Below are 26,594 nucleotides of genomic sequence, written 5' to 3'. Positions count from 1 at the left end.
CAGTCCAGACACCCCAGATGGTAGCTTAATCGCCTGAAAGAATTAATAGTGCACCTCTAAGCACGTTATTCACCCGGAGAATAGTTTAGGCAATGGAAAGAATCTGGCCAATTATACCCCACACCATTGCTAAATAATATGCAACCACAGAAATGAAGCACGGCATATGGTGAGCGCTCCACTATATTGAGATTCATTGTAATACAAGTGCTATTCAAAACCCTCATGTAGAAATTGGAAAGGCATACCTTTCTTTTCTGGAAGAAACATGACAATAAGACAAGCCAGTCCTCCTAGGCAGAGAAATGTTGCTAATGTCCGCTTCCGACCAAACCTAAACAATACAAAGAAATTCACGTTTCCCTTGAGAATCTTATACATTCATCTGCTTCATCCCCCTAACCTTCCTTTTTAAATGTCCTCACTTTCATTATATGTTCATCTTTTCTTAAGGAGTGGGTGGCACATATGACTGACCAGGACATAAAATAAGTAACCATCACAAAGCCAAGGAAAACTTGCTGGATGGCGGGTTTAAATCATGTGTGCAGGAAAAGAATAGGGAATCATTCTATCTATTTCTATGAGTGCTTACTATGTTTCAGGCACTTTCTGTGCTGAAATGCTTTCTGTCTATGTTATCTTACTTAATGCTAATAATAAACCTGTAAGGCATATGCTCTTATATTCTCTATCTTCTAGAGCATAACACTGAGACATGGAGAATGGAGTCTTCCAGCTCATTTCATTTTCTCGTTACTTGTATCTTAAGCAGTTAAAATTTTAAACACACCTCTCTCTCTCTTAAAAAGACAAACAGAAAGAAACTCTTGTTAGTATGTCAGAATTAAGTGCAATTTATGGCACACTTTCTTGGGAGAAATAATTTTCAAATAAGAGCTCTAGACTTAGAAGAAAGATATGAACATTAATAAGCCTTCCTTTACTAGGAGCTGGCAATGTGCTAGGTCCTCTGTTAGGAGCTTCAATGTTATTGTAATTTTTATAACAATTTTTCCAGGGGAATTTTATAATCCCTGGTTTAAGGCTAACTACATGGAGGTTTAGCAAGGTAACTTCTCAAAGTTATAAAACTAACACGAGGCTGCCTGATCCCCAAGGTGGTGTTCCTTCCCTCTGCTTCAGATTTTAATCCTGACTCTGGTGCGGATGGCTGGGAGACAGGCAAGGACTCAGGTCTCCAGGTCATTGTGCTTAATTTAACAGTCAGTATTGAATGCCTTTCAAGTGACAGGCATCATTCTAGGCAGGCACTAGGGATGCAAAGACACCTAGGACACACACACCCATCGACCGTGTCCTTGTAACACTGTCCATGGTCATCAGAGGGGGGCACAGGAAGCTGTAACAGGAAGCACACCGGGGATGGTGGGAACAGATTTCTGAATACTCTGCCTGGCTCAGCCCTTGGACCATGATGAGAGCACACTCAGTCACTAACAGAGGGGTCGGCAGAGGCAACTAGGGCCACCCCCCAGAGAAAAGCCCTTCAACTGGACAGAATCCAAAACTGCCCTTTAAAATGCGCTGACCGCAATATCCATGACGACAGCAGCCAGTGCAACGCTAAAGGAATGCTGTTTTTGGTAAAAATGATGATTTCTGGAGAATGAGAAATGGCAAAATCCAACTGATTCCTAGCTCACAATTTTCAGTTGCCCTGGTCAGGGGTTCAATAACAGAAGAAATCTGAGAAAGCTGAGGAAAGGGTGCTCTATAAAAGAACTTTAAAAAAATATTTCAAAGCTGTGCCCACTGACAATGAACAGCAAAAGCAGGATCTCTTCTTCCTCTCAACAAAGTCCAGGGGATCTTAAGAGGAAAGAAAAGTCTTTTTCGTTCCTCCAGCTCTTTGTCTTGTGTGAGAGCTTCTAAATGATAGTGATTGGGTCATGGAGCTCTACCTACATCGAGTCAATATTCCCACATGTTGGGACGAACAAATCACACACAGACCGCTCAAAAACAGTTGGGTGGTAATGTCTTAATATTGGGTTAAAAACCTATGAAGACCTAAATAGACATTTCTCCAAAGAAGACGTACAGATGGCCAATAAGCACGTGAAAAGATGCTCAACATCACTAATTATTAGAGAAATGCAAATCAAAACAACAATGAGGCATCACCTCATACTGGTCAGAATGGCCGTCATCAAAAAGTCTACAAACAATATATGCTGGAGAGGGTGTGAGGAAAAGGGAACCCTCCTACGCTGTTGGTGGGAATGTACATTGGTGCAACTACTATGGAAAACAATATGGAGGTTGCTTAAAAAAACTAAAAATAGAGCTACAATATGACCCAGTAATCTGACTCCTGGGCATATATCTGGAGAAAACTCTAATTCGAAAAGACACACACACCTCAATGTTCATAGCAACACTATTTACAATAGCCAAGACATGGAAGCAACCTATCTAGCATCCATCAACAGATGAATGGAAAAAGAAGATGTGGTATATATATATATATATATATATATATATATATGATGGAGTATTAGTCATAAAAAAGAATGAAATGATGCCATTTGCAGCAACATGAATGGACTATCACACTGAGTAAGTCAGACAGAAAAATACAAATATCGTATCACTTATACATGGAATCTAAAATATGACACAAATGAACTTATCTACAAAACAGAAACAGACTCACAGACATAGAAAACAAACTTATGGTTACCAAAGGGGAAAGGCAGGGAGGGATAAATTAGGAGTTTGGGATTAGCAGATACAAACTACTGTAGATAAAATAGATAAACAAGGTCCTACTGTACAGCACAGGGAACTATATTCAGTATCTTGCAATAAACTATAATGGAAGAAATTATGAAAAAGAATATGTATATGTATAACTGAATCATTTTGCTGTATACCAGAAACAGAACATGGTGAATCAACTATCCTTCAATTAAAAAAAACCTACATAATAACTCATAAACTTGAAGCCCAAGAAATAACACTAAAAAATGAATTCTCACTGTGTTTGGTCTGAAAAGAATTCTAATCACCATGGAGTACTTAGCAGATTCTGCATATGGACAAAGATATTTATGTATGTTAGTGTGTGTGTGTCCTCTACATGGTGCACTTCATATCCACCCATACTCACCATTTTTGGTTAATCAAGTAGATGCAGATAGGGTAAGATGGAATCTCTATGAGGCCAGACAGGGCCAAGTTGGCATAAATACTTCCACCTAGATCACCTGCACTGAGAGTTAGGCCATAATACACCAAGCTGCACACAAACCTGCAATTGGGGGTGAAAAACAAGAAAGACAATGAAAAAGCTGATAAGAATTTACCAGAGAAGATTCAAATCTTGGTTCAATAATGCCATCTGGCTCAAGCAGTAAGCCTGACTCTCCCACTAAGCTTTCTATCCTAATATAATTTCTATACTAGGACAAAATAAAAAGTAAAGGGGCCTTGGAAATGATTTGAGCTACATCCAGATGCTCTATAAAGCAAAGGTGTGGCCAGCTCCTGACAGAGGAGACATCGCTTGTGCTTTCATCACACTTTTCTGCATTTAAATGAAGACAGTGACTCTATTCTTACTGTTTTTAATTCAACAACTTATAGAACACTTGCCCTAGGCAATTGTGATATTATCGAAATGACTCTAGAATAAAGAACTCCCAGAGAGAAAGCCAACAGAGGATGGTGTTGAGAACAGATGCTGATAAGTGCCTGGGTTACCAGCGGTGGCCTGCAGGCCAGGGTGACAGGGACTCTAACCCCTGACCAGGTTCTCAACTCCTCCTGGCATTCAGCAAGTGCATATGCTATAGACGCCCAGAACAGGAAAGAGAGGACGAGGGCCATGGTAGAGGCAGGCTCCTCTAGGATGATCAAAGCCCTGCATCTATTTCTGTACGCCACCGCCGAAACACTGAGGGGGTGCCTCCTAGGAGGCAGGCATTATGCCAGGCACAGAGCCCACGTCCCGCAGCCCAGGAGCTACGCTGGAGCAAGGACCATCCGGAATAATAGGAACTTCTTCCAGAGTGAAGGGACTACAGTAGCCCCTGCTTATCCGCTGGGGATACGTTCCAAGACTCCCAGTGGATGCCTGAAACCTCAGATAGTACCGAACCCTATATATACTATGTTTTTTCCTAGCCATACACCTATGATAAGGTTTAATTTATAAATTAGGCCCAGTAAGAGAACATCCGAATTGTTGGCATGACTACTCTCGTGCTTTGGGGCCATTATTAAGTAAAATAAGAGTGACTTGAACACAAGCACTGCGATACCGGATAGTCGATCTGATAAGAAAAACTGTGACTAAGTGGCTAATGGGCAGGATATGCTGGACAAAGGGATGATTCAGGTCCTACGTGGGATGGAGCGGGAGGGTGCGAGATTTCATCACGCTACTCAGAATGGCCTGCAATTTAAAACTTATGAGTTGTTTCTTTCTGGAATTTTCCGTTTAATATTTTCAGACTGCAACTGACCTTGGGTAACTGAAACCACAGAAAGAAAGCAAAACCTTTTGTGCCTAGGAAATTGCAGTATTAAAAATAAAACAAACTAGAATAGAACGAAAACAAACCCTGACTAGGCTTTGTTAATATACGAATACATTTTGTAAACCATAAATTTTTTAAATTAATTTTTATTGCAGTATAGTTGCTTTACAATGTTGTATTAGTTTCTGCTGTACAGCAAAGGGAATCAACTATACGTATACATATATCCCCTCTTATTTGGATTTCCTTCCCATTTAGGTCGCCACAGAGCACTGAGTAGAGCTCCCCGTGCTATACAGTAGGTTCTCATCAATTATCTATTTTATACATAGATCAATAGTGTATATATGTCAATCCCAATCTCCCAATTCATCCCACACCCCCTCCTTTTCCCCCTTTGTAAACCATAAATTTCTATACAAATAGTAAAAGGCCTGGGCTTCGGAAGTTCATTAGTTTTTGTTTTTACAATTCATTTTGACAAATGTTTATTATGAGGAAATTCCCATTTGCTTCTCTTTTCCTTAGAAAAAGTCCAACGAGCTGCAGCTATGATGAGACCAACAGGAAAGGGAAAGCTTTCTTTCCATCTCTGACAAAACAGCAAAATGGGCCAAATGCTCTGGGCTAGTAAGAATGGACCACAGGAACCAAGGAGAGGGATGGGGAGGGACGACGGACTCCTGGAGCTGGCCTGCTTAGTGACTCATCCCTCGCTGGCAAATTAGCCCAGGCAGCAGCTACTTCCCATTACTTCTTCCTGGGTGGAGCTGTCATTCATATACCGAGGATGCTGAGCAGAGTCACAGCTGGGACATCACGGGTAACGATGCAAGGTGACACTGAATTTTCTGTTTTCCCTGTCCCCGAGCACTTTGCCTGTAAGCAGCAGGCTAGACAACTTAAAATATTTTCCTGAAATACTTAAAAAATCCTTTCCATCTGCAGTAGAGACCCCCCCCCCACCTTACATACGCTATTCCTAATGTGTTGTATGTGTTAGTGTGTATCTATTCTGCATTTAAAATAGGAATCCCAGTGAAGTATTCCAGCAATGGAAACACACATACATATTTAAACTAAGTTGTGAAGGTAGCAAGTAGGGCACAAATAAACAGAGCCAGTTCAAGACACTAGAGGAATTGAGTTACCAGCTGGTGGTGAGAGAAAATGGGGAGAACATGGGCAAGGAGGGCCTATGGTCTCAGACTCCGTTTGCAGATTTCTTTGCTGGTAGAGTTGGTCGTTGGGATGCATAATTACAGCTATTCAAATCATTTCAATCCTGTTTATGGGCCCCAAACAAAATTTTAAATGCTTGCGTAATATTTAGCAGTATATTTAGGGCATCAAAGAACTATTTAAAAAGGCACTACTGTGGGAAATAACCAAAGGAACAGATGTTAAGCACAGAGGTATAATTTTACTCCCAAGTTAAGGTTTTCTTCAATGACAGATCCACAGAAAAGATTTTAGAATTTTATAGCATCTTCAAAAAGAATGGCAGTATGTGGAATGACACTGTCTCAGTTATCATGTATTTTAACATTCTGAGCCCGGGGGAAGAAGTTTATTTGAGAACAGCTCCTTTGGCCGTGTAAGACATAAAATAAACATAAACATTCTCCCTAGCTCTAAGTCTAGTTTGTTTTTCTGTCTGTCTGTTTTTTATCCCCTGAAGGCCAGAACCCCAAAGTTAATATTCCTGGAAAAAACAAAAACTTAAAAACGAGAAGTAAATAACCCCTAAGAAAGTAGATACTTACTTCAAGGCAGAGGGTTTGACTGTCTACTTGACATGCAAATGCAGTTTTATGGAGCCTTAAGTACCTGAACATACTTTGTAAGGATTTCCTTAGTAGCTCCTATGCTGTATTGTCAGGTTTGGCTTTAAAAAAACATGAAATAATGCCATTTGCAGCAACATGGATGGACCTAGAGATTGTCATACTGAGTGAAGTGAGTCAGACAGAGAAAGATAAATATCATATGATGTCGCTTATATGTGGAATCTAAAAAAAAAAGGGTACGAATGAACTTATCTACAAAACAGAAAAAGAGTTACAAATATGGAAAATAAACTTACGGTTACTGGGGGCAAGGCAGGGAGAGGGATAAATTGGAGATTGTTATTGACACATACACATTACTATATATAAAACAGATAACTAATAAGGACCTAACTGTATAGCACAGGGAACTCTACTCAATACTCTGTAATGGCCTATATGGGGAAAAAATCTAGAAAAGAGTGGATATAGGTATACATATGACTGATTCACTTTGCTGTACACCTGAAATTAACAGAACATTGTAGATCAACTATACTCCAATAAAAATTTTAAATAAATAAAGGCTCCCTTAATCTCCATGCCTCCGAACTTGTGTCCTTCATTCAACATTTCTTATGCATCTGTGATATTCCAGCACTAGGCTGGCTCACTGGGGACGGTGGCAGCTGATGTGACCTGGCCCCTAACCATACAGGTGGTAGCCAGGGTTTGGTCGGGTGGGAAAAGAGAGTCAAGATACAGAAAACTATCTTGGCAGTTTCTTATTCTCAATATACTGTTCTTTTTAGCTTTATATATACAATTAATTTGATATAAAATGACTCTCTTCTTCTCCCAAGTGAAAAATATAGGATTCTATGCAGGCTTCTTGCCAAATACAGGCAAACCATAGCACAACAGTCCTCTAGGCCAGTAAATATGATGTTCGTGTCCAATCCTGGACCACGTTACATTTATGGCACTTTAACAGAATGAATATTAAAACCTATGGTACTCCACAAATTCTATGTATGAACCACCCATTTCTCCCCTTTCCATGATTTAATTCTTTAAATGGCACAATCTTGAACCATTCAGTGCGATTTACATTAATGCAGAGAACATTTTGAGGGCAGGTCAGAATTAGCCAAACTAGAAAATCAGGTTCAGAGAGGACTAATCCGTTCACTCACTGACTTGCACATGTGGCTCTGAGGCTGTCACCTCACACTCCAAGGATCTCATTCCCACGAGGCAAACGTTCAGCCCACCTGTTGAGTGAGTGAGTGGGATGCCACGCAAAATGCAGTATAGGGCTTGCAATTAGAACGTGCTATCTAAGTGCCTGAGGCCAAAACCAAGGGGAGGTGCCTCCAAGTCCTCCTTAGAAAGTCTTCTGTCTCTGGTGTGCTTCCTTGCTTTCCTTTTTTTGGAGTGGGGAAGGGGGACCTAAAAATTTACATTAAATACCTCATAAGCAAAGATGTGCCTCTGACACCTACTTCTACAAGTTCAGTAAACCTGCCGCCAGGCACCATCATTTCCTCCTTGAAGGGGAGGATGCTGAGAAAGCACAGGTGAGCACAACACCTAAGCTGGGGGATCGGGAGGAGGCTTATTTCTCTGAAAACAACTTCAGGCTGAAGAAAAGAGTGAAATTTTCTGTAACCCTGAAGAAATAACTGATTATCAATAACCTGAGCTGCAGATCAACAGAAGAGCCCTTAGAGAGAATTACCAGATGAACATCAGGGTCAGAGTATGCCCCAAGAGGACCCGGTAGCGGAACAGGTCCAGGACACTTCCCGTCTCCTTGCAGCTCCTGTTGTCCGGGTGTGTTAGTGAGAAGGTACACTTGAGCTGGCGGTTCCTCTTGGCGATGAGGTACAGCGCGGCTTCAGCCTCACGCAGTCGACCCTGGGAGTATAACCAACGAGGTGATTCAGGAATGAATCTGAAAGAGATGTCATCAAAGGCTGTATATTCGTATAGGTACACGTGCACCAGAAGGAGACAAATCACCCACGCCGTACATGGTCCCCAAACCACAACCGGATTCCACGTTAGGTCTAAAGCTTAACTCTCCCAATGACACGTGGAAGAGAGAGAGGGCTGCTGTCAACAGCTGCCATCATTAAATGATGGCCTCCTTTACGAATGGAAACCAAAAACACACTTCCAAAATTGCAGTAAAAAAGTAAACAGTATGCATTTACTTTTAAGTAAATGTTAATATATGAATGGCAAGTTAAGTTTATAGTACTAATTCTTCTGAAAGCATGTGTCAGAGATATGGCTCTAAATCATAGCCAAGTGTTGTTAGAATAATACTGTAGAGTGGGTTTTTAAAGTTCTGAAAAAGCCTCACAAAGAAGATTAAAATCTCTATTATCCATCAGAAAAGAATTTTTAAGTGTTTTCAACACAGTGATATGTTATTAAAAAGGTAGAGATTATTTTAAGGCTACACATAAAAATGAAAAAGGGTTTATCACATCTTAACTACTTTTGAGCTTTAAAGCTTTAAAATACTCCAATCAGGGGATCCCCTGGTGGCGCAGTGGTTGAGAGTCCGCCTGCCGATGCAGGGGACACGAGTTTGTGCCCTGGTCCGGGAAGATCCCACGTGACGCGGAGTGGCTGGGCCCGTGAGCCATGGCCACTGAGCCTGCGCGTCTGGAGCCTGTGCTCCGCAATGGGAGAGGCCACAGCAGTGAGAGGCCCGCATACCGCAAAAAAAAAAAGAATAAAAGTTTATTTTCTGGTTAACTACTCCAGTTCCAAAACAACAGTTACTTCTTACTATAGCTACAAAGTACTGAACATTTCTATTGCCACTGATACCTTTCAACCGTTTCAAGACTTAGATATTACGTATATTTTCTCCTCTTCACAGTTCTGCATACTTTTAGAGGACTTTTCAAAAACCAAAGGGTGGCAGGAACATGGAAGCCTTGTTTACAAAACACAACATCAAGTACCTTTTGATCTAATCTGATATTATTTTCCTAAAATGAAACTTGCGTGAATAATACTAAAAAAGGCTATTTAAGGTGCCTTTCAGAACTCCCCATGCCTTTCAGTAAGGATAGTGTTGGCAACAAACACCACAGTATTTGGAACTTCATGGACAGCCAGTTCATCAATAACCATTTACTGAACACTTTCATTTTGTATGGAGCAATGTTATAGGTGCTGAGAGGAAAGACACGGAAAAAAAAGCAGGCATTTTCCCAGGAGTCCTGCTACTGGGGAGAGATTATTCATGTACAACATTTGGTTGTCAACAAAAGCAGGAACAAAGGCCTCTACAACATCCTGAAAAATTATTTTATTTACTTTTTCACTGCTATCTGATGATTGTTACTAATACACAAGTGAATAATCAAGTAAAATATTGTTTTGTTGGAAGTTATGTCTGCCGATCATCACTGGATCCACTGGCCCTGTCCACCAGCCCATATGTGAGGTACCTATGTAAGACTACCTGATCAAGTCTAAATACAAATAAAAAGAATATAAGACTAGTGGGGTGAATAGAGAGAGTACACTTGGGATAGAAATATAAGTGAAATGCTAGAAAGTCTATGATAGTAAAAGTGAAAGCTGAGGAGCCCTAAGAGGAGTGAAAAAGGACCAACAAGGAAAGAGTCAAAATATAGGAAGTCATTATTATCTTTGGATAATTTAAGTCATTTTTCCCCTTCCTATTAAGCTTCTCTGTGTTTTCAGAATTGTTTATAGCAATAAAAATTACTTTTAAAACTATATAAATCATGTTTAACGATGATATTTGAGAGATATTCAGGCTTTGGAAATCTGACTCTGAGTTAATAAAACGATTTCTACTTGGGAAAGGGTTTATCTGGATTATGTAAACTTAGGACCTGATATTTCTCCACATTTTGAGAAGCCTATAAGCTTCTCAGTAACGAAGCCTCACCTAGTTGCCAGTGGACAGGTTTGGGAATATGAGTTCTAACACACACCGATTGCACGTGCAAAACAGTAAGACATGTTTTTAAAAGAAAAAGCAGGCCCTTGAACATGCTGCCTGCTACATAGTGCTGTACTCACCTTTAGAAGCTACAGTGCTAATTTAACAATGAGGCCTCTGCTCAGAAATGTCCTGAGAATTTCTTTAAAGGTGGAAAACCTTTGTAAATTAAGGGGGCACTGGTTTCTAAAGTAAAACTATCCAAATTCAAGTACTGTGAAAATAAGGAATTTTTAAGCTAAGTCATAATGTCTCTAGTAAAACAAACAAGCTATGTCTCTGAAATAACATGACTTTTTCTGATGTTGCTGATGGCTAACGCAGGCTAATTCCAAAGGCTTTTTGTGCCAACATCTGCCCAATGGATACGAGGCGTCTCCTGTGTGGAGGAAGGCCCAGAGCTCTGGAGCCGGGGGAAATGCAGCTGAGCAAAGAGCCTGTGCTATCAGAGAGCTCCTGCTTTATAAAGAGGACAGGCTCTCGGTGAGACAGAGATAAGGGGCCACTTGAAGGGTGCCAGTTTACTGCTGCAGAATTAAGAAAAGAAAGCGAATGACTGGAGGTCTGACCTGGAAAAGTGCGGAGGGGGTGGCATTTGAGCAAACTGGGAACGCTATTAACTAATAAAGAAGAGGGATGGGGAGGAGGGCGTTGAAGGAGCCAGCAAAAGCACTGAGTAGGACACACGGAGGCCGACAAGCCTAAGCTGTAAACTGGAACAGAGAGCAGCTTAGTGCGCCTGGAGCAGCGTGTGTGAGGTGGGGTGGGAGGGAAACTGGAGGCCAAGCGCAGCAAGCCTTACTTTCTAGGCCTGATGGAACACACATATATTGTGATTTTACATGCTCTTTTCTCTGCTTTCTGTTTTTCATGACCTGAATTAATTTCCCAGCGAGTCAATGTCCCCACCTAGCACTAAGCAGTAACAGACAGACGACACATTCTGAAAATGAAAAGCAGAATGGCTTGGATCATCCAGTGAAGTCACTCTGCTACTGAAGGAGAGATGAAAGCCAGCCTGATTAAGAGGTATGTGACTTATTAAATATTTAAAAAGAAAATTCATGGGAACACTCTTTTTTTTTTTTTTGTGGTACATGGGCCTCTCACTGTTGTGGCCTCTCCCGTTGCGGAGCGCAGGCTCCAGACGCGCAGGCTCAGCGGCCATGGCTCACAGGCCCAGCCGCTCCGCAGCATGTGGGATCCTCCTGGACCGGGGCATGAACCCGTGTCCCCTGCATCGGCAGGCGGACTCTCAACCACTGCGCCACCAGGGAAGCCCCATGGGAACACTCTTGCACTGCTGGTGGGAATGTGAATTGGTACAGCCACTATACAGAACAGTATAGAGGTTCCTTAAAAAACTACAAATAGAACTACCATATGACCCAGTAATCCCACTACTGGGCATATACCCTGAGAAAACTATAATTCAGAAAGAGTCATGTACCAAAATGTTTATTGCAGCTCTATTTACAATAGTCTGGAGATGGAAAGAACCTAAGTGTCCATCATCGGATGAATGGATAAAGAAGATGTGGCACATACATACAATGGACTATTACTCAGCCATAAAAAGAAAAGAAATTGAGCTATTTGTAATGAGGTGGATGGACCTAGAGTCTGTCATACAGAGTGAAGTAAGTCAGAAAGAGAAAGACAAATACCATATGCTAACACATATATATGGAATTTAAGAAAAAAAAAACAGGTCATGAAGAACCTAGGGGTAAGACGGGAATAAAGACACAGACCTACTAGAGAATGGACTTGAGGATACGGGGAGGGGGAAGGGTAAGCTGCGACAAGTGAGAGAGTGGCATGGACATATATACACTACCAAACATAAAACAGATAGCTAGTGGCAAGCAGCCGCATAGCACAGGGAGATCAGCTCAGTGCTTTGTGACCACCTCGAGGGGTGGGATAGGGAGGGTGGGAGGGAGGGAGACGCAAGAGGGAAGAGATATGGGGATATATGTATATGTATAACTGATTCACTTTGTTATAAAGCAGAAACTAACACACCATTGTAAAGCAATTATACTCCAATAAAGATGTAAAAAAAAAAAAAAGAAAATTCGTTGACCTACTGATATTTATATGAATGCTTATTAATTCAAGGAACTATACTAGGAACCCATTTATTCCAAAAATTTACAATACACAAGCTAATAAAATATGGTTAGTTTTCCTTTCTAATAAAATTATGTCACTCTATTTCACATAACCAAATTCATTTCATAAATTTTGCCTTTCTAAATATACATTAACTATTTCTACTATATTCATTTTTGTACTTAACAATCCTCTTACTTTCAAAGAGAGAATGAAAACAGATTTCAGGTCAATTCCCACCAAATCTCAGTTAGTAGAACTTGAATAAAGGATTACTATATCAAATCGCTATTTGAGTGAAAATTCTATTACGGGTATCTCTCACTTCACAGAAGAAAGGTGGTACCATTGGCTGAAAACTGTATTTATCTCAAAGATTTTAATGATTAAAATTAGAGGCCTGATACCTGAGGGGAGAAAACCTTTCAGAAGCACAATAAAACTCCTGGTGAAATAGGCCTAAATTGGTGGCTCATCTTACAGCCTTTAGAGGACCATGTGATACGCTGTGTGTGTGATAGTCTGGATGAGTTTTTTGTAGAACCCTGCCCTGACCAGGGCATCAACCTTTTACTGCTTTGAGTCCATGCACTCTAAGGATTTCTCCCATATCTGGGTATCTTCCCATGTCCACATGAAGAGGCCCTGAAATTATACTCATCCGTGGGATGAAGAGGTGTCACTATATGTTCAATATGCACAGATTGCTCTATAATATCATACCTCAGTCGCACCCCTAGCACGTGATCTGACCAAGCCTGAAGATCTTTCAGCTTGAAGCATTAAAGAAGAAATTGGTACCCTCCATTGGCAATATGAAGGTTAAAATGCACTCTACTGAGAGGTTACTTTAAACACGGGATACCTGCATTCTGAATTAATTAAGCATCTCTCTTCCCAGGAGCTGCCAAGCATTGGAGCGCTTGCGGAATTTAGTTCTTCACCAAAGTCAGTTCAGGCAAACTCCTGAAAGGGAATAACGCCGCTCATTGACCCGCATTCTCTTAAGACATTCCTTCTGCTTATTAAATTAAAAGTCTAAGAGGAAAAACTACTTACAAAGATAAGAGAAAGACCACTGTTCCCTGCAGGTTAACCAGAATGGCTAGGGTTCTCCAGGAGCGGATGAAGTATCCCAACAGGGCATACTGGGCGATGCCGACTGCGAAGAAGAGGCCACCGATCGACCCTAATTCAGGAGAAGAGACTTGTTACTGGGGAAAGGACCATCTGCAGCCCCATTTCCAACCCAGGTCACGGAGTCAATCCCTTCCTTGTGAGATGTCAGCAGAAAGAAAAACCTACACAAATATGGAGGATCAGATGATATAACTAGAAGAGAGGCCAAGAAATTAGTGGAAAAGAAGGAAGGACAGATGAAAAATACAAACCACATGTGGTCAAGATGAATTTTAAGGGCCTGCCCAAGTGCTTTCTGCATTGATGTTGTACTGACATCCACCTGAACTTGTGGCTGAGGCTTGGAAATATTGTTTGCTACACGGTGGGAAGGTTTTTAGGTCATGAGACTATGAAAATGCTGGGACTGCATCTTTATCACAGGGGCTATCCCTGAAATCCTTATCTTAAATCACAACCTACTCACCAATTCTCCCTATTGTCCTTCTCCACTTAATTTATCACCATCATATATATCACCATCAGTTATATTTGTTTCTTGTCTGTCTATCCCAAGTAGAATATAAGTTCTATGAAGCACGAATTTTTGTCAGCATACTGACAGAAAAAACATCATCTATGGGGTTGTTAAGGATTCTATGGTTTTTGAAATAAATGCTGAATGGGTACAAACCCACTGCCTTGCCCAATATACTGGCAAATTCTATACCTCTGACATACTTTCTGTACCTGCTACTATTAGTAGTAGTTATATCTATCGCTATTTATTTATATCATAGCTACTATTTATCGAGTATTAAGCCTTATCCATACATTGTCCTATAATGCAAGTACCATTATTAGCCATACACAGCCATATAGCTCAGAGAAGTTAGGTGCCACTGCCTAAAGACACAGGGCTGTGTGTGGCTCAGACAGGAGGCGTTGTCCCCTGGTCTATCTGACTGGAGAGCCTGCACTCTGTACCGTTCCCCTCCCCGTCACCACCCTTCTGGGGGAAGGCGGGCTCCTGTGGGCATCCCACAGCAATAGGACTTGTTACAAGAACTTTCTACAACAATCCTGTAAGACAAATGTTTCTCTTATTCTTGTCCGTAGATTATTAACCTGTAACAAAAACAATGCCTTGTATGCTGTCTGCCCTAGTGAGGAAAAGGGAGACACAGAAGGGAAAGCTGCTGTGACAGCAAGTTCAGTGTGCTCAGAAAACCAGTCAGAGCATGTGGTCCACTAAGTAAGGGAATGCGGACTTCCATTCCCTGTGATTTCCCTGGAAACTTGAGATAATCAATAGCTATTACAGGTTCATTACAGTGCACCGAATAGCACCTGGTTTCCAAGAACAAGGGTTTCTGTCATTGCTCAGAACAGTCCTGAGTACTCAGTGCCCACTGACAACAATGTAGGCAAAAAGTCCAGAGACCACAGGATGGGACCACTTCAGAGGGACCAAGTTCAGACCCCAGTTCTGCCACATGCTGCTGTGTGACTTTAGGCAAATCAATGAATGTCTCTGAGCCTCAGTTTCCTTATCAAGAGAAATAATAATATCTACTCCAAAGGGTAGTTATTGGTTTCAAATGAAACAATGCATGTGGTACAAATGTGAGGACGTTATTATCGTCCCACTGTTAAAATGGGTATAGCCCCTTATATCTATTAACCTCCCCCAAAAAGCCATCTGGAAGCCTCCTCTACCTAGCCTCCTCTATCAATAATTATAAAATACTGTCTGCCTAGCACTCCTTTCTAATTCCAAGAACGCTTTCCCTTTTTCAGAGAGATGACCTCCCCATACTTTACCCCTGTGGTTCAAGTCAGGGCTGCCAGTCATGGGCCTCTTGCTGGGACCATCAGAGCTCCTACCAAGGATTTTAAATACTGGACGTGGTGGTGAAACCTGAGAGCTGCTGGGCCCCATCCCTGACTGAGCAGAGGAAGCTTCTCAGAGATGACGGGAAACAGAAATGAGATGCATCTGACTTCCAGGTTCCAGATATCGCAAGGGCCTGGCTCTTCTGTGGTTTGGTTGTGTTAACCAAATGATTTCCCTTTATACCTAAGCTCATCACAGTTGAAACCCTGTCTCAGAAAGACTTGGTATCAACTGGATATAATGGATAGGAGGAAATGATTCAAAGGTTCTAGTTTAATGGCTTTAAATAAAATGATGACATTACTATAGAGAGAGGTCCCAGAAGAGGATGGAGATTTTAGGTAAAAGAAAGCAATATGTTTAATTTGAGGTGCCACTAGACATTTGTATCTAATATCCAGCAAGAAGCTGCACATGTATGCCCCAAAATGACAACAGGGATAAGGTGAGGATACAGGTGTGGTAAGGCTCTAGGTCATTTGGTTAAAAAATTTAATTAGAAAAAAAAGATCACTTCAAATCACCACTTTTGCACATTGTAATTCTGGAGAACCACAGGTGGTTGTGTAACTGTTTATGGGCATTTGGGTATTTATGCCTATTTTTCAGGTTTCTTTTCTGTTTATTTTAAATTAATTTCATGTCTGCTATTCCCACTCAGTTCGCACTAGTAAAAGCCAAATTTCAGCAAGTTAGAAAATACTGTATAGTTATGACTTAGTTTTTGTAAATGTCTCCAGTGATCCCTCCAGTTTTCAAGCACAAGCCATGAAGTCCCCTTGATTCCTCTCGATCTTGCCTTTTCTGCTGATTCTTTAACAGGTCAAGTTCCCACCAAATCCAGCTCAAACGCACCCTCTTTCCTCCTCCTCCACTACTCCCACCTGGTCTAAGCTGCCTCTGGGTTGCATGGGGCCAACCACACCAGCCTCCTGAATGACCCCTCAATTTCTACTCTTGCTCCTCTATAATCCATTCTTCACACGCCCACCAGAGTAATCTTCCTGTATACAAGATCCCATTGTTCCTCTCTTTAATTCACTCACTGGCTACTCACTGCACTGTGAGTGAAAAAACCCCCAAAATTCCTCATTTGGCCTATCATGGGCCCTATATCATTCTGCCCCTCCAATCTGATCTCATCCCAACCTCCCCCTGCCTCTCCACACTGCATCTTTTCAGGTCCTCAGAGAAGCTCATTCCTACCTCAGGGCCTTGGTCCTTGCCATTCCATCTGACTGGAATGTTCTCTCAGAATCTCACATGCCTAGGTCTCCCTCATCATTCACATCTTTGATCAAACACCTACATCTCGGGTTTCTCTAACCATCTGTCCCCTGCACTTACTGCCTAGTCTATTACCCTGTTTAATTTTCTTCACTGCACTTAAAATTTTCTGAAATTACCTCATATTGGTTATGTCTCTCCTGATTAAAACATAAGCTCCATAAGAGCAAGGACCTTCCCCCACCCTGGCCTGCCATGTTCACCCTTTTATCACAAGTGTCTACAAAGGCAGTGTCTGGTACATGGCAGGGTCTATTTAATAAATGGATGTTGTAGAACAGATATGCAAAGGAGCAGCTCTAGGACACACAGCAACATGTTTACAGTCGTGGTGTTCACGTGGGTAGGACTATATGTATTATTTATATTTCACTTCTATATGCTCTTGATTTTTTTTTACAATGAACATCAATTCCTTTTGTTATATTTATATAAGAAAAATAAATAAATTAATATGACATTTTTCATAGCTTTAGTATTTTTTCTACTCTCAATATTTTCAATCAATTATCCTCATTCTTGTTAAGAAATACACTGCAAATTGGTCAAAAATGGATGTTTTCAGTTTGTACTTATATATTTTTATATGTACTTTACATAGTATTTTATACATACTGCAAATATTTTGTAATCAAGCACAATTTTTCAAAATCTTTTTTAACCGCTAAACAATTAGGCTACTTCCAACTAATCCCCTATTGCTAACCTTCTAGGGTTTTTTTTTCTCAGTTTCTTGCAATTCATGAGCATATCTGAAGCCACAGGAGTGTATAAAGTTGTGCTGGAGAGAAAACAGCTTAGAAAGAAAGGCCAAGGACAAAATTCTGGGGAAGACTCGGCTCATGGGAGAGGGACGAAGGAAGCTCCTCACAAGAGTTCCAGGGGCATCAGAATCTTACTTCTGTCCTGGTGCAGGTCAAGTTCCCACCAAATCCAGCTCAAACGCACCCTCTTTCTTTCTCCTCCACTACTCCCACCTGGTCTAAGTTGCCTCTGGGAACTCTCTCAAGCTCCTTCTGAATTTCACATTGAACTTGGCAACCATCTGATACCACCGTTGCAGGTTTTTTTCCTTTCTCCCTTTTCCCTTTGCTATAGAAATTTTAATAGCCCCATCTTAACTCAGTTTCAAGGACAAGAATGGAAGGTAAATGCACTTTAAGAGCAATCTTTTCACTGGCTTTAGGCCGAATGGCAAGGAAGCAAGAGACCAGGAGGTCTTTCTTTTTGCCCAAAATATGCAACAGGACAGGAACAGTCCTAGAGAATTGGGTAGGCTGGGGGCAGTATATGTGTTTTGTAAGAGAGCATCTTCTTCATGGAACAGCTAGAGTCAAATGTGAACATTTTAATAGAGAAATGTGCTGGGTACACGAAAAATATGTACTCATGATGCTCTACGTGAGCAAGATTTTATTTTTTAAATTATTTTTTTTTAAAATAAATTTATTTATTTATTTTTGGCTGCACTGCGCCTTTGTTGCTGCCTGAGGGCTTTCTCTACTTGCAGCGAGCGGGGCTGCTCTTCGTTGGGTTGCGCGGGCGTCTCATTGAGGTGGTTTCTCTTGTTGCAGAGCACGGGCTCTAGGCGCACGGGCTTCAGTAGTTGTGGCTCGCAGGCCCTAGAGCACAGGCTCAGTAGTTGTGGTGCACAGGCTTAGTTGCTCTGTGGCATGTGGGACCTTCCCGGACCAGGGACTGAACCCGTGTCCCCTGCATTGGCGGGCAGATTCTTAACCACTGCACCACCAGGGAAGTCCCTGAGTCAGATTTTAGACTCAGGAAAACCAAAACCCCAGGAGAGGGTGCCTTTGTGTCTTCCCCGGACAATGTGAGTGGTCGTGATCACCATCATTACTCATTACTCATTCAACCCACTACTTGAAAAAGTGACCTTAAAAGTCTCAATGCAAACTGAAGACTCAGAGGACATTTTCTCACTGACCCTGACTTAGGAGCTGGGCTAGGGAAAAAAGAAGCCCATCTCTAAAGGCTTTGAAAGCTGCTATAGATAAAGTGAGTCATAAAAAAAGCACCACGTGTAAGAGACAGGCAGGAAGCCTGTCCTGCTAGGACGGAGCAGGTGTCTCTTGCTCCCCACCTTAATTCTAATTTGTCCAACCCTCTGTGTCCTTCAGCTTGGACAGCAGTTTGGTCGACATACAAACAGAGCAAAATTTATTTTATTTAGCTTTGTCTTCCAGCTCAATACATTAGCCCTCACCAACTTTGAAAACACCACCAAGCGAGAAAAAAATAGGCTAAGCAGACCAGTATTCGTATAAGGTGACCCACTGAAGATCTAAGAGGGGAGTACTCAGGGAACAGGAGTACATGGGACAACATGAGCCTGGCGTCATCCTAGCCCTGTCAGTCACGAGCTGTGTGAAAATGGGCGTATCACCCCTCCTTTCAGAAGTGAAGTGTAGGGGCTTCCCTGGTGGCGCAGTGGTTGGGAGTCTGCCTGCTGATGCAGGGGACACGGGTTCGTGCCCCGGTCTGGGAAGATCCCACATGCCGCGGAGCGGCTGGGCCCCATGAGCCCGCGTAACACAAAAAAAAAAAAAAAAGAAGTGAAGTGTCCTCATCTGTAAAATGAAGGTAGAAATTCTTAGCTTGTAGGCTCTGGGAACATGACAGATAGGAGTCAGATGCCTAGCATGGTACCTGGCACATAACAGATACTCAGCAAATGGTAGCTGGCACGCTCTCAGCCACATCCTCATGCAGGCAAGTTCCTACAGTCCCACAGTCAACTTGTTCCCATATTAGTACAAGAACATCAATAGCACTCAGGAATTGTCAAATGAATGGAAAGCGAAACAAAGTTCTCACTGCAAACCTGCAGTCCACAAAGTCGAGTCTTAGTGCAGCTGTTCTCCTAAGACATTATTTTAAGTCAAGGAGCTTTTAAAATCATTTATTTTACTATAGTGTAGTTCTTAAGAAGATGATGGGATAGTTAAAAAGAATACAGAATATGGCCTCTATTCTGGAACTTAAACATCATTAAAGAAATACAAGAGTACTACTAACTTTAAGAGACCAGTAAAAATCAGAAAGGCCTATGAGACAAGGATTTAATACAATACAATACGAAGGCACTGAGAAAGGAGTTTCTAGTATTTCCTCTGCACTATTTTTCACTTTACCGGTAAAAAGCAGTTAACGAACACCTTTAGGCAATCTGTGAGGGTAGGGGCAAGGTCACCATCTGTGAGGCAGGCCCCATGGGAGACTATCTAGAGAGGAATACACATAAAATGACTAATGACTCGTTCAAGGTCATATAGAACAAACTCAGGAAAAAATCTAATAGCTGGATAGAGCACCTCAAGTCCGAGTGCATTTTTAGACTCGATGGTTGAACTGGTTCCTATCAAGTTGTCTGGAGCAGCTCCCCATCTCCATGTCTGCATGGATTGAAGCAGTACCTGCGAGTGCCCAGTAGGCGGTGCCCACACATTCGTTCAGCAGGACAAAGGCCACCAGCGACATCCCTCCATTCATCACGCCCACCAGGAAGCGAGTTATTGCAAAGAACTCATATGAGGGGGAAAACCCATTTGCGATAGCAAACAAGATGTCAAGAGCGCAACCTAGGAAGAGAACAACACTATTCAATAATGCACAGGCAAAACAGCATTTGATGAACGTAATGTATTATATTCATTAGTTTGTAAAGAAAAATCTTTGTCAATTTAAATTTTCTGAGCTATGTTATTTTTAAAAAATAGTTTCTCTTAAAGACTATCAAGAAAAACTGAGGTTTTCTTTGTTACAACTGGATTTCTGTCATGCGCAGTTTTCAATTATTAACAATAATGCTGGAAACTGAAAAATCTTAGCTCGTACTCAGCTTGTCAAGAGGACTATGCTGAGACCTACACAGCTCATCTGAAATGAATCAGCACACAAGATATAAGGAAATGGATCTAGTAGACTGCGTCGATCTTTGTTCTCCTTAGAAACATGGCATGAATTAGAATCCAGGGGTTGTAGAATTCACCAGCATGAAAAGCTTACAGTGCAAATATCTGGCCTTCCTCGGGTATGCTGGTCACTTTAAAATGCTTGGCCAGAATCAACTCAGCCTCTTGCCAGTGAAATAAAAATCAGTTCTGGGTCCACATGGCAATTCCCTGAGAACCTTAAGGAAATGGTCCCCTTATTATTTCCCTGGGAACCTTAGGGAAATAACTCCTCTTATTCAGTCCATGAACACTAAGAGATTACCTGTGAGATAGACTTTTTTCCTTCCGAACCGATCTGAGAGCTGACCAAATGAGATAACTCCCACAAACACACCACTGAAGAAAAAAGAGCTTGCTGCACTCACTTTGTAAGATCTGTTGGCAATTAAAAACCACTAGAGAAAGAAAAAAACAAAGGGCAGACATTTAGGTCACAGAAAAGATGGATGGATGGAGTTAGCTATTAAAAAAAACAAATGTACAACAAAAACTTGAATATTGGAACTTCTCCACTGCATTACCTCTATTAACCGGAATTCAGCAGAACATCCATCCAGGACAACACCCAAGGAGCTTCTGTCTTCAGGAACCCCAGAAATCATTATTATAAAGTGCTCCCACAATAGTCTATACACATCTTGTGCCAGCACTGAGCACAGTATGCAACAGCTAATTACTTACTCATCTGTTGGTCATGTCTTTGATCCTAAGTCCCTGTGTTTCTAGACAGGAGGAGCCGTATCCCATTAATTTCCATTTCTCTGACACCTAACGTTTTACATGGCATATATGAGGCAAAAAATGAACGGTCCTTTTCTCCAATAAATTAATGGGCTTAAAATCTCTTGAGTACTTTCCTTGAAAAATTGAACATACAATTACCTTATGATCCAGTGATTCCACTTCAGAGTATATACACAAAAGAACTGAAAGCAGGGATTCACAGATTTTGTACACTAAGGTTCATAGCAGCATTAGTCACAATACCCAAAAGGTGTAAGGAACCCAGATGTCCATTCGTTGATGAATGGATAAACAAAATGTGGTATATACATCTAATGGAATATTATACAGCCTTAAAAAGGAATGAAATTCTGGAAAGCTACAACATGAATGAACCTTGACCTTACGCTAAGTGAAATAAACAGACAAAAAGGGAAAATACTGTATGATTCCAATTATGAGTGTGATATTGTAATTTACAATAAGCAACATATATTTGGTTTTTATCCATTGTTCCTGGAACACAGCTCCTGAAATCCTCATAATTTCCTATGTAAGAACCACAGGGATATCTTTTGTTAATAATATTTAGATTTTTTCCCAGGCCCTGGAAAAGCTTCAGAGCAATAACGGTAAAATGGGTGTCTTTTGTTATTTGTGACAAGCCCCTTGCTTATGTTAATGAGGTGACTTTTGGAAAGCTCCTTAGATGGGGGCTGGTTGTCAGGGGAACCAACCATGTGAACAGAGGGCTGGGATTTCAGCCCTACCCTCTAGGCGTCTGGGTAGAGGAGAGTGACTGGAGGTTGAATCAACTGCCTATGGCCAGTGGGTTAATAAATCATGCCTTCGTAATGAGGCTGCCATAAAAACTCAAAGGGAAGGGGTTTGGAGAGCTTCTAGGTTAGTGAACATGTGCAGGTGCTGGGAGGGTGGTCAGCTCAGAGAGGGCATGGAAGCTCTGTGTCCCTTCCATCCTTCCATACCTTGCCCTGTGCATCTCTTCCACCTGGCCATTCCTGGGTTATATCTTTTTATAATAAACCAGTGATCTAGTAAGTAAAATGTTTTCTTGAGTTCTGTGAGCTGCCCTAGCAAATTAATCTAACTGAAGGAGGAGGTCCTAGGACCCTCTGATTTATAGTCAGTTGATCAGAAGCACAGGAAGCAGCCTGAACTTGTGACTGGTGTCTGAAGTGGGTGGCAGGGGCAGTCCTGTGGGACTGAACCCTAACCTGTGGGATCTGACGCTAACTCCAGGTAGATGGTGTCAGAACTGAACTGAACTGCAGGGACACCCAGCCCGTGTGGCAGAACGGCTTGAGGTGGGAACCTCCCCCTCCACACACACACACTCCCACCCACCCACATTTGGCGGCAGAAGTGTCTGAAGGGAAGTAGTTGCCGGTAGAGGAGAAACCAGAGGAGTGTTTTTCCTTTACCTGGAGTAGTCACATCCACAGACACAGAAAGTAGCATAGTGGTTACCAGGGGCTGTTAGAGTGAGGAGTTACTGGTTAGTGAAGATAGAGTTTCAGTTTGGGATAGCGACAAAGTTGTAGAGATGGACAGGGGTGATGGTTGCACAAAGATGCAAATGTACTTCATGCCCCTGTACTGTATACTTTAAAATGATACATTTTATGTTATGTATATTTTACCACAATAAAAAATAATCCCTTGAGCACTATTACCTTCTATTTTAGGAAAACTTATAAACTCAAAGAGGAAGTAGTCATCCTCTGCTTAAAATGTCATTATCTAAAGCCCTGCCTAGTGATGTGCTACTGTGATCTTTGATTATAAAGCAACCTGTGTCTCAGAGGTGACCTCAGAGAACCAAGAGAATGCTCTTCTCTCCCCTCCACAGCCCCCTTCCTAGGCTCAGCAAAGACAGGTTTAAGAAAACCCCTTCTCGAAAACTCACATGGAGACACCCCTTAGTTGTCCCTTCTCTGTCTTTCAGACCACTCCTGTCCCACACTTTGACAACCAGTCATTATGGCCCAAAGCATATCTAACTTCCCTCCTTCTCTTGTATTTCCCGTAAGACAAGATCGATAAAGATCCTGACAAGACAGCTTCTGTACATCTTTATGCAACAACAACACACAAAAATTTAGGCACTGGAAACAAGAATAATGCCCCTCACTAATGCTGTGCTTTACTTCTAAGTTCTTCTGTCCTTCACATGCGGTTTTTAACAAGATTAACTAACTGGTTTTCCTAGCTCTTCACGGATTAGAAATAGTAGTCCAGTGTGACACTGCCCTTAGAAACAGTAATCAGGCTGTTACCGCTCTTGGTGGCAGTCATAATTTAAATAAGAGAGTGATGGAAGCAATATGACTAAAAAAACTGAACTACATTCCAGGCTTTTTTCATTCCGGTATTCAATAAATAGTTGATTAGTTTCTACTAGAGGTTAGTAACTGTTCTGAACACTGGGAATACAGATGCGAACGATCTAGATTTGGTTCCTGCCCTCATGGAGTATAAGTTCCAGTAGCGTAAGCTAGACATTAAACAAGCAAACACAGAGGGAGAGACTGGGAGGAAACCTCTTTACATAAGATACTCAGGGAAGCCTTCTCTGGGGAGGTGACACTTGTGACCTGAATGATGAGAAAGTGACCAACCCTGAAAAGCTGTTTGGACATGAGGATAACTGCAGCGGCCCTAAGGCGAAGACACATCAGGGCGCCTCTCATGGGGGTGGCAAGAAATGAGGCCAGAGAGGTGGGCAGGCATCAGGTCGTGCAGGGCCCTGAGCCACGGGAAGGAGCTAGGATTTTATTCCAGTGCAAAGGGAAAACACTGAATTACTATATTTATGTCTCTAAAGATCAGCCTGGGCCACACTTAGAGAATACATTACAACAGGGAAAAGTGGGAGCAGGGAGGCTACTGTAATAGCTCAGGAGATAATGGGGGCTTGGACTAGGATGAAAGCAATGGTGGTGGGATTACATGAATTACATGAACGTGGGATGGATCTCGAAGGTAGAACTAGCAGGACTTGCTGATGAATGAGATGTGCAGCAGGGAGGAGAGAAAGGGAGAGTCAGGATTTAACCTAAGTTTTTAACTTTAGCCATTCAGTGAATGGTGATGACATTTACTGAGATTGAGAAGGCTGCAAAGGGATTTCAGGTATGTGGTGGTAAATTTAAGAGTTCTCTTTAGACACGTGGAGGTTGAGATGCCTAAAAAACACCCAAGTGGAAATGCCAAGCTAGCATTTGGATGTGGGTCTTGAGCTCGAGGGAGAGGACGTGAGGGGTTATGAACTTAGAGATAAGGAAGAAGGCTCGGGACAGAGGCCCAGGACACTTCCACATTCAGAGGATGAGTAAAAGAGAACGGCCACAGAAAACTCACAAGCAGGGGTCAGAGAGAGAGCAAGAAAACAGGTAGGAGGGTGGTGTCACAAATATTACAAGAGGACATGTGATTCAGGGAGAAAGGGGTGGTCAAGTTATGTCGAATGCTGCTTTAGAGGTCAAGTTAAGATGACAGAGATGTACAGTTATATTTGGAAACAAAATGGACACTTAAAACGTAGCAATTTCGGGCTTCCCTGGTGGCGCAGTGGTTGAGAGTCCGCCTGCCGATGCAGAGGACACAGGTTCGTGCCTCGGTTCGGGAAGATCCCACATGCCGCGGAGCAGCTGGGCCTGTGAGCCATGGCCGCTGAGCCTGCATGTCGGAGCCTGTGCTCCGCAACAGGAGAGGCCACAACAGTGAGAGGACCGCGTACAGCAAAAAAAAAAAAAAATAGCAATTTCAGTAGAGTGCGAATGGCAGCCGGATTGGAGAAGGTTGAAGAACTGAACAAGCTTGAGAAACTGCAGGCAGAGAAGCTATCCTTGCAGGAGAAAAGTACTTGGAAAAGCAAGAAGGAAGGGGCTTGAGTGTACCAAGGAGAGCGAGTAGCCTTTCATAGAAGCAGGGAGGTTCCACTGTAAGTGGGAGGAAGGCAGAATGTGGGTTCAGAAGCAGGTAGTAAAGGAACCCTTGCTGGACTGCATCATTGCTTTTTCACTGAAATATCAAGTGAGGTCGACTGTTGAAGGGAGTGTAAGTGGAGGGGGAGCCAGAAGTCTAAGGAGGAAGAAGACAGGCCCTTCTCAGAATGGGACATGGCCCATTCACAGGAAATGTCACACGACTGCCATACCGAATGCACACTTGAGTTTTGTACTTATCCATTTTGTGAGGAGAAGGTGGGGAGTTGGGGGGTTCCCAGGAGCATTCCACAGGGAGAGAGGTACCAGGAGGTTGCAGGGATTTGCAAAGGAGTGTTTATTATAATAACAAAATACATGCTGGTTAAGGAGAAAAGGAAGACACAGGAGGATGGTAGGTAGTGAAATAATGTCACCATCAGGAAATCCCCCTATTTCTTTAACTCCTCTGTACTTTACATTCTTGCCCTTATTGAAATTTGGTTGTCCCCAGAGGAAATCACTCACTGAACCAGATCCCTCTCAACTAGAGGCTGTTTTTCCTTTTACACCCATGGACCTGAGAACCTGAGCTGGGAGCAGATAGCCAAACTTCAAAATTGTCAGCTCGTGTGAAGATCACATCATTAGACTGTGTAACCTACTACCTTTCTGGGGCAGAGAATCTAGCCCGTTTGGAAATGGCCACTCTTCCTTTCTTGCACAGGAAGAGAATATTTCCCGATATCCCTGACAATTAGGATGGCCACATGATCAAGTTCTGCACAATGAGTGCAAGCAGAAGCACCGTGTGGCAACTTCCAGGAACAGGTCTTAAGAGACGGCTGATCAGCCCTTTTCCCCTTCTTTATTTCTACTACCCTACTGCTTAGAATGCCCATGTGAAAGCTGGAGCTCTAAAAAAATAAAAGCAGAGTTACCATAGGATCCTGCAATCCCACTCCTGGGCATACATCCAGAGAAAACCATAATTTGAAAAGACACATGCACCCCTATGTTCACAGCAGCACTATTTACAATAGCCAAGACATGGAAGCAACCTAAGTATCTATCAATAGATGAATGGATAAGGAAGATGTGGTATATAAATACAATGGAATACTACGCAACCATAAAAAAGAATGCAGTAATGCCACTTGTAGCAACATGGATGGACCTAGAGATTATAATACTAAGTGAAGTCAGTCAAACAGACAAAGACAAATACCGTATGATATCACTTATATGTGTA

At 42.1% G+C, this 26,594-nt stretch overlaps 1 protein-coding gene across 7 annotated transcripts in view; it reads right to left on the bottom strand.

Moving 5' to 3' along the window:
- Nucleotides 1–26,594, bottom strand: part of SLC22A15 (solute carrier family 22 member 15) — an 80,415-nt gene that overhangs the window by 19,567 nt on the left and 34,254 nt on the right. For 6 of the 7 annotated variants that reach the window (XR_004350930.1, XR_004350929.1, XR_004350932.1 and 3 more), the window contains exons 3-8: nucleotides 20,935–21,067; nucleotides 20,133–20,297; nucleotides 13,455–13,584; nucleotides 8,019–8,234; nucleotides 3,137–3,277; nucleotides 249–334 (exon numbers count right to left, since the gene is read on the bottom strand). Coding sequence is in view for 4 of the 7 variants with exons in the window: in XM_032638762.1 (XP_032494653.1) it covers nucleotides 249–334; nucleotides 3,137–3,277; nucleotides 8,019–8,234; nucleotides 13,455–13,584; nucleotides 20,133–20,297; nucleotides 20,935–21,067 (871 nt within the window). In the remaining 3 variants the exon portion in view is untranslated. The remainder of the gene's footprint in view (nucleotides 1–248; nucleotides 335–3,136; nucleotides 3,278–8,018; nucleotides 8,235–13,454; nucleotides 13,585–20,132; nucleotides 20,298–20,934; nucleotides 21,068–26,594) is intronic. The other variant, XM_032638772.1, reaches the window with a different exon arrangement.

This window comes from Phocoena sinus, chromosome 1 (genome assembly GCF_008692025.1).
Source record: "Phocoena sinus isolate mPhoSin1 chromosome 1, mPhoSin1.pri, whole genome shotgun sequence".
NCBI classification, from domain to species: Eukaryota; Metazoa; Chordata; class Mammalia; order Artiodactyla; family Phocoenidae; genus Phocoena; species Phocoena sinus.
The sequence above is the reverse complement of the archived record's forward strand: the minus strand, read 5'-3'. Positions and strand labels throughout refer to the sequence as shown.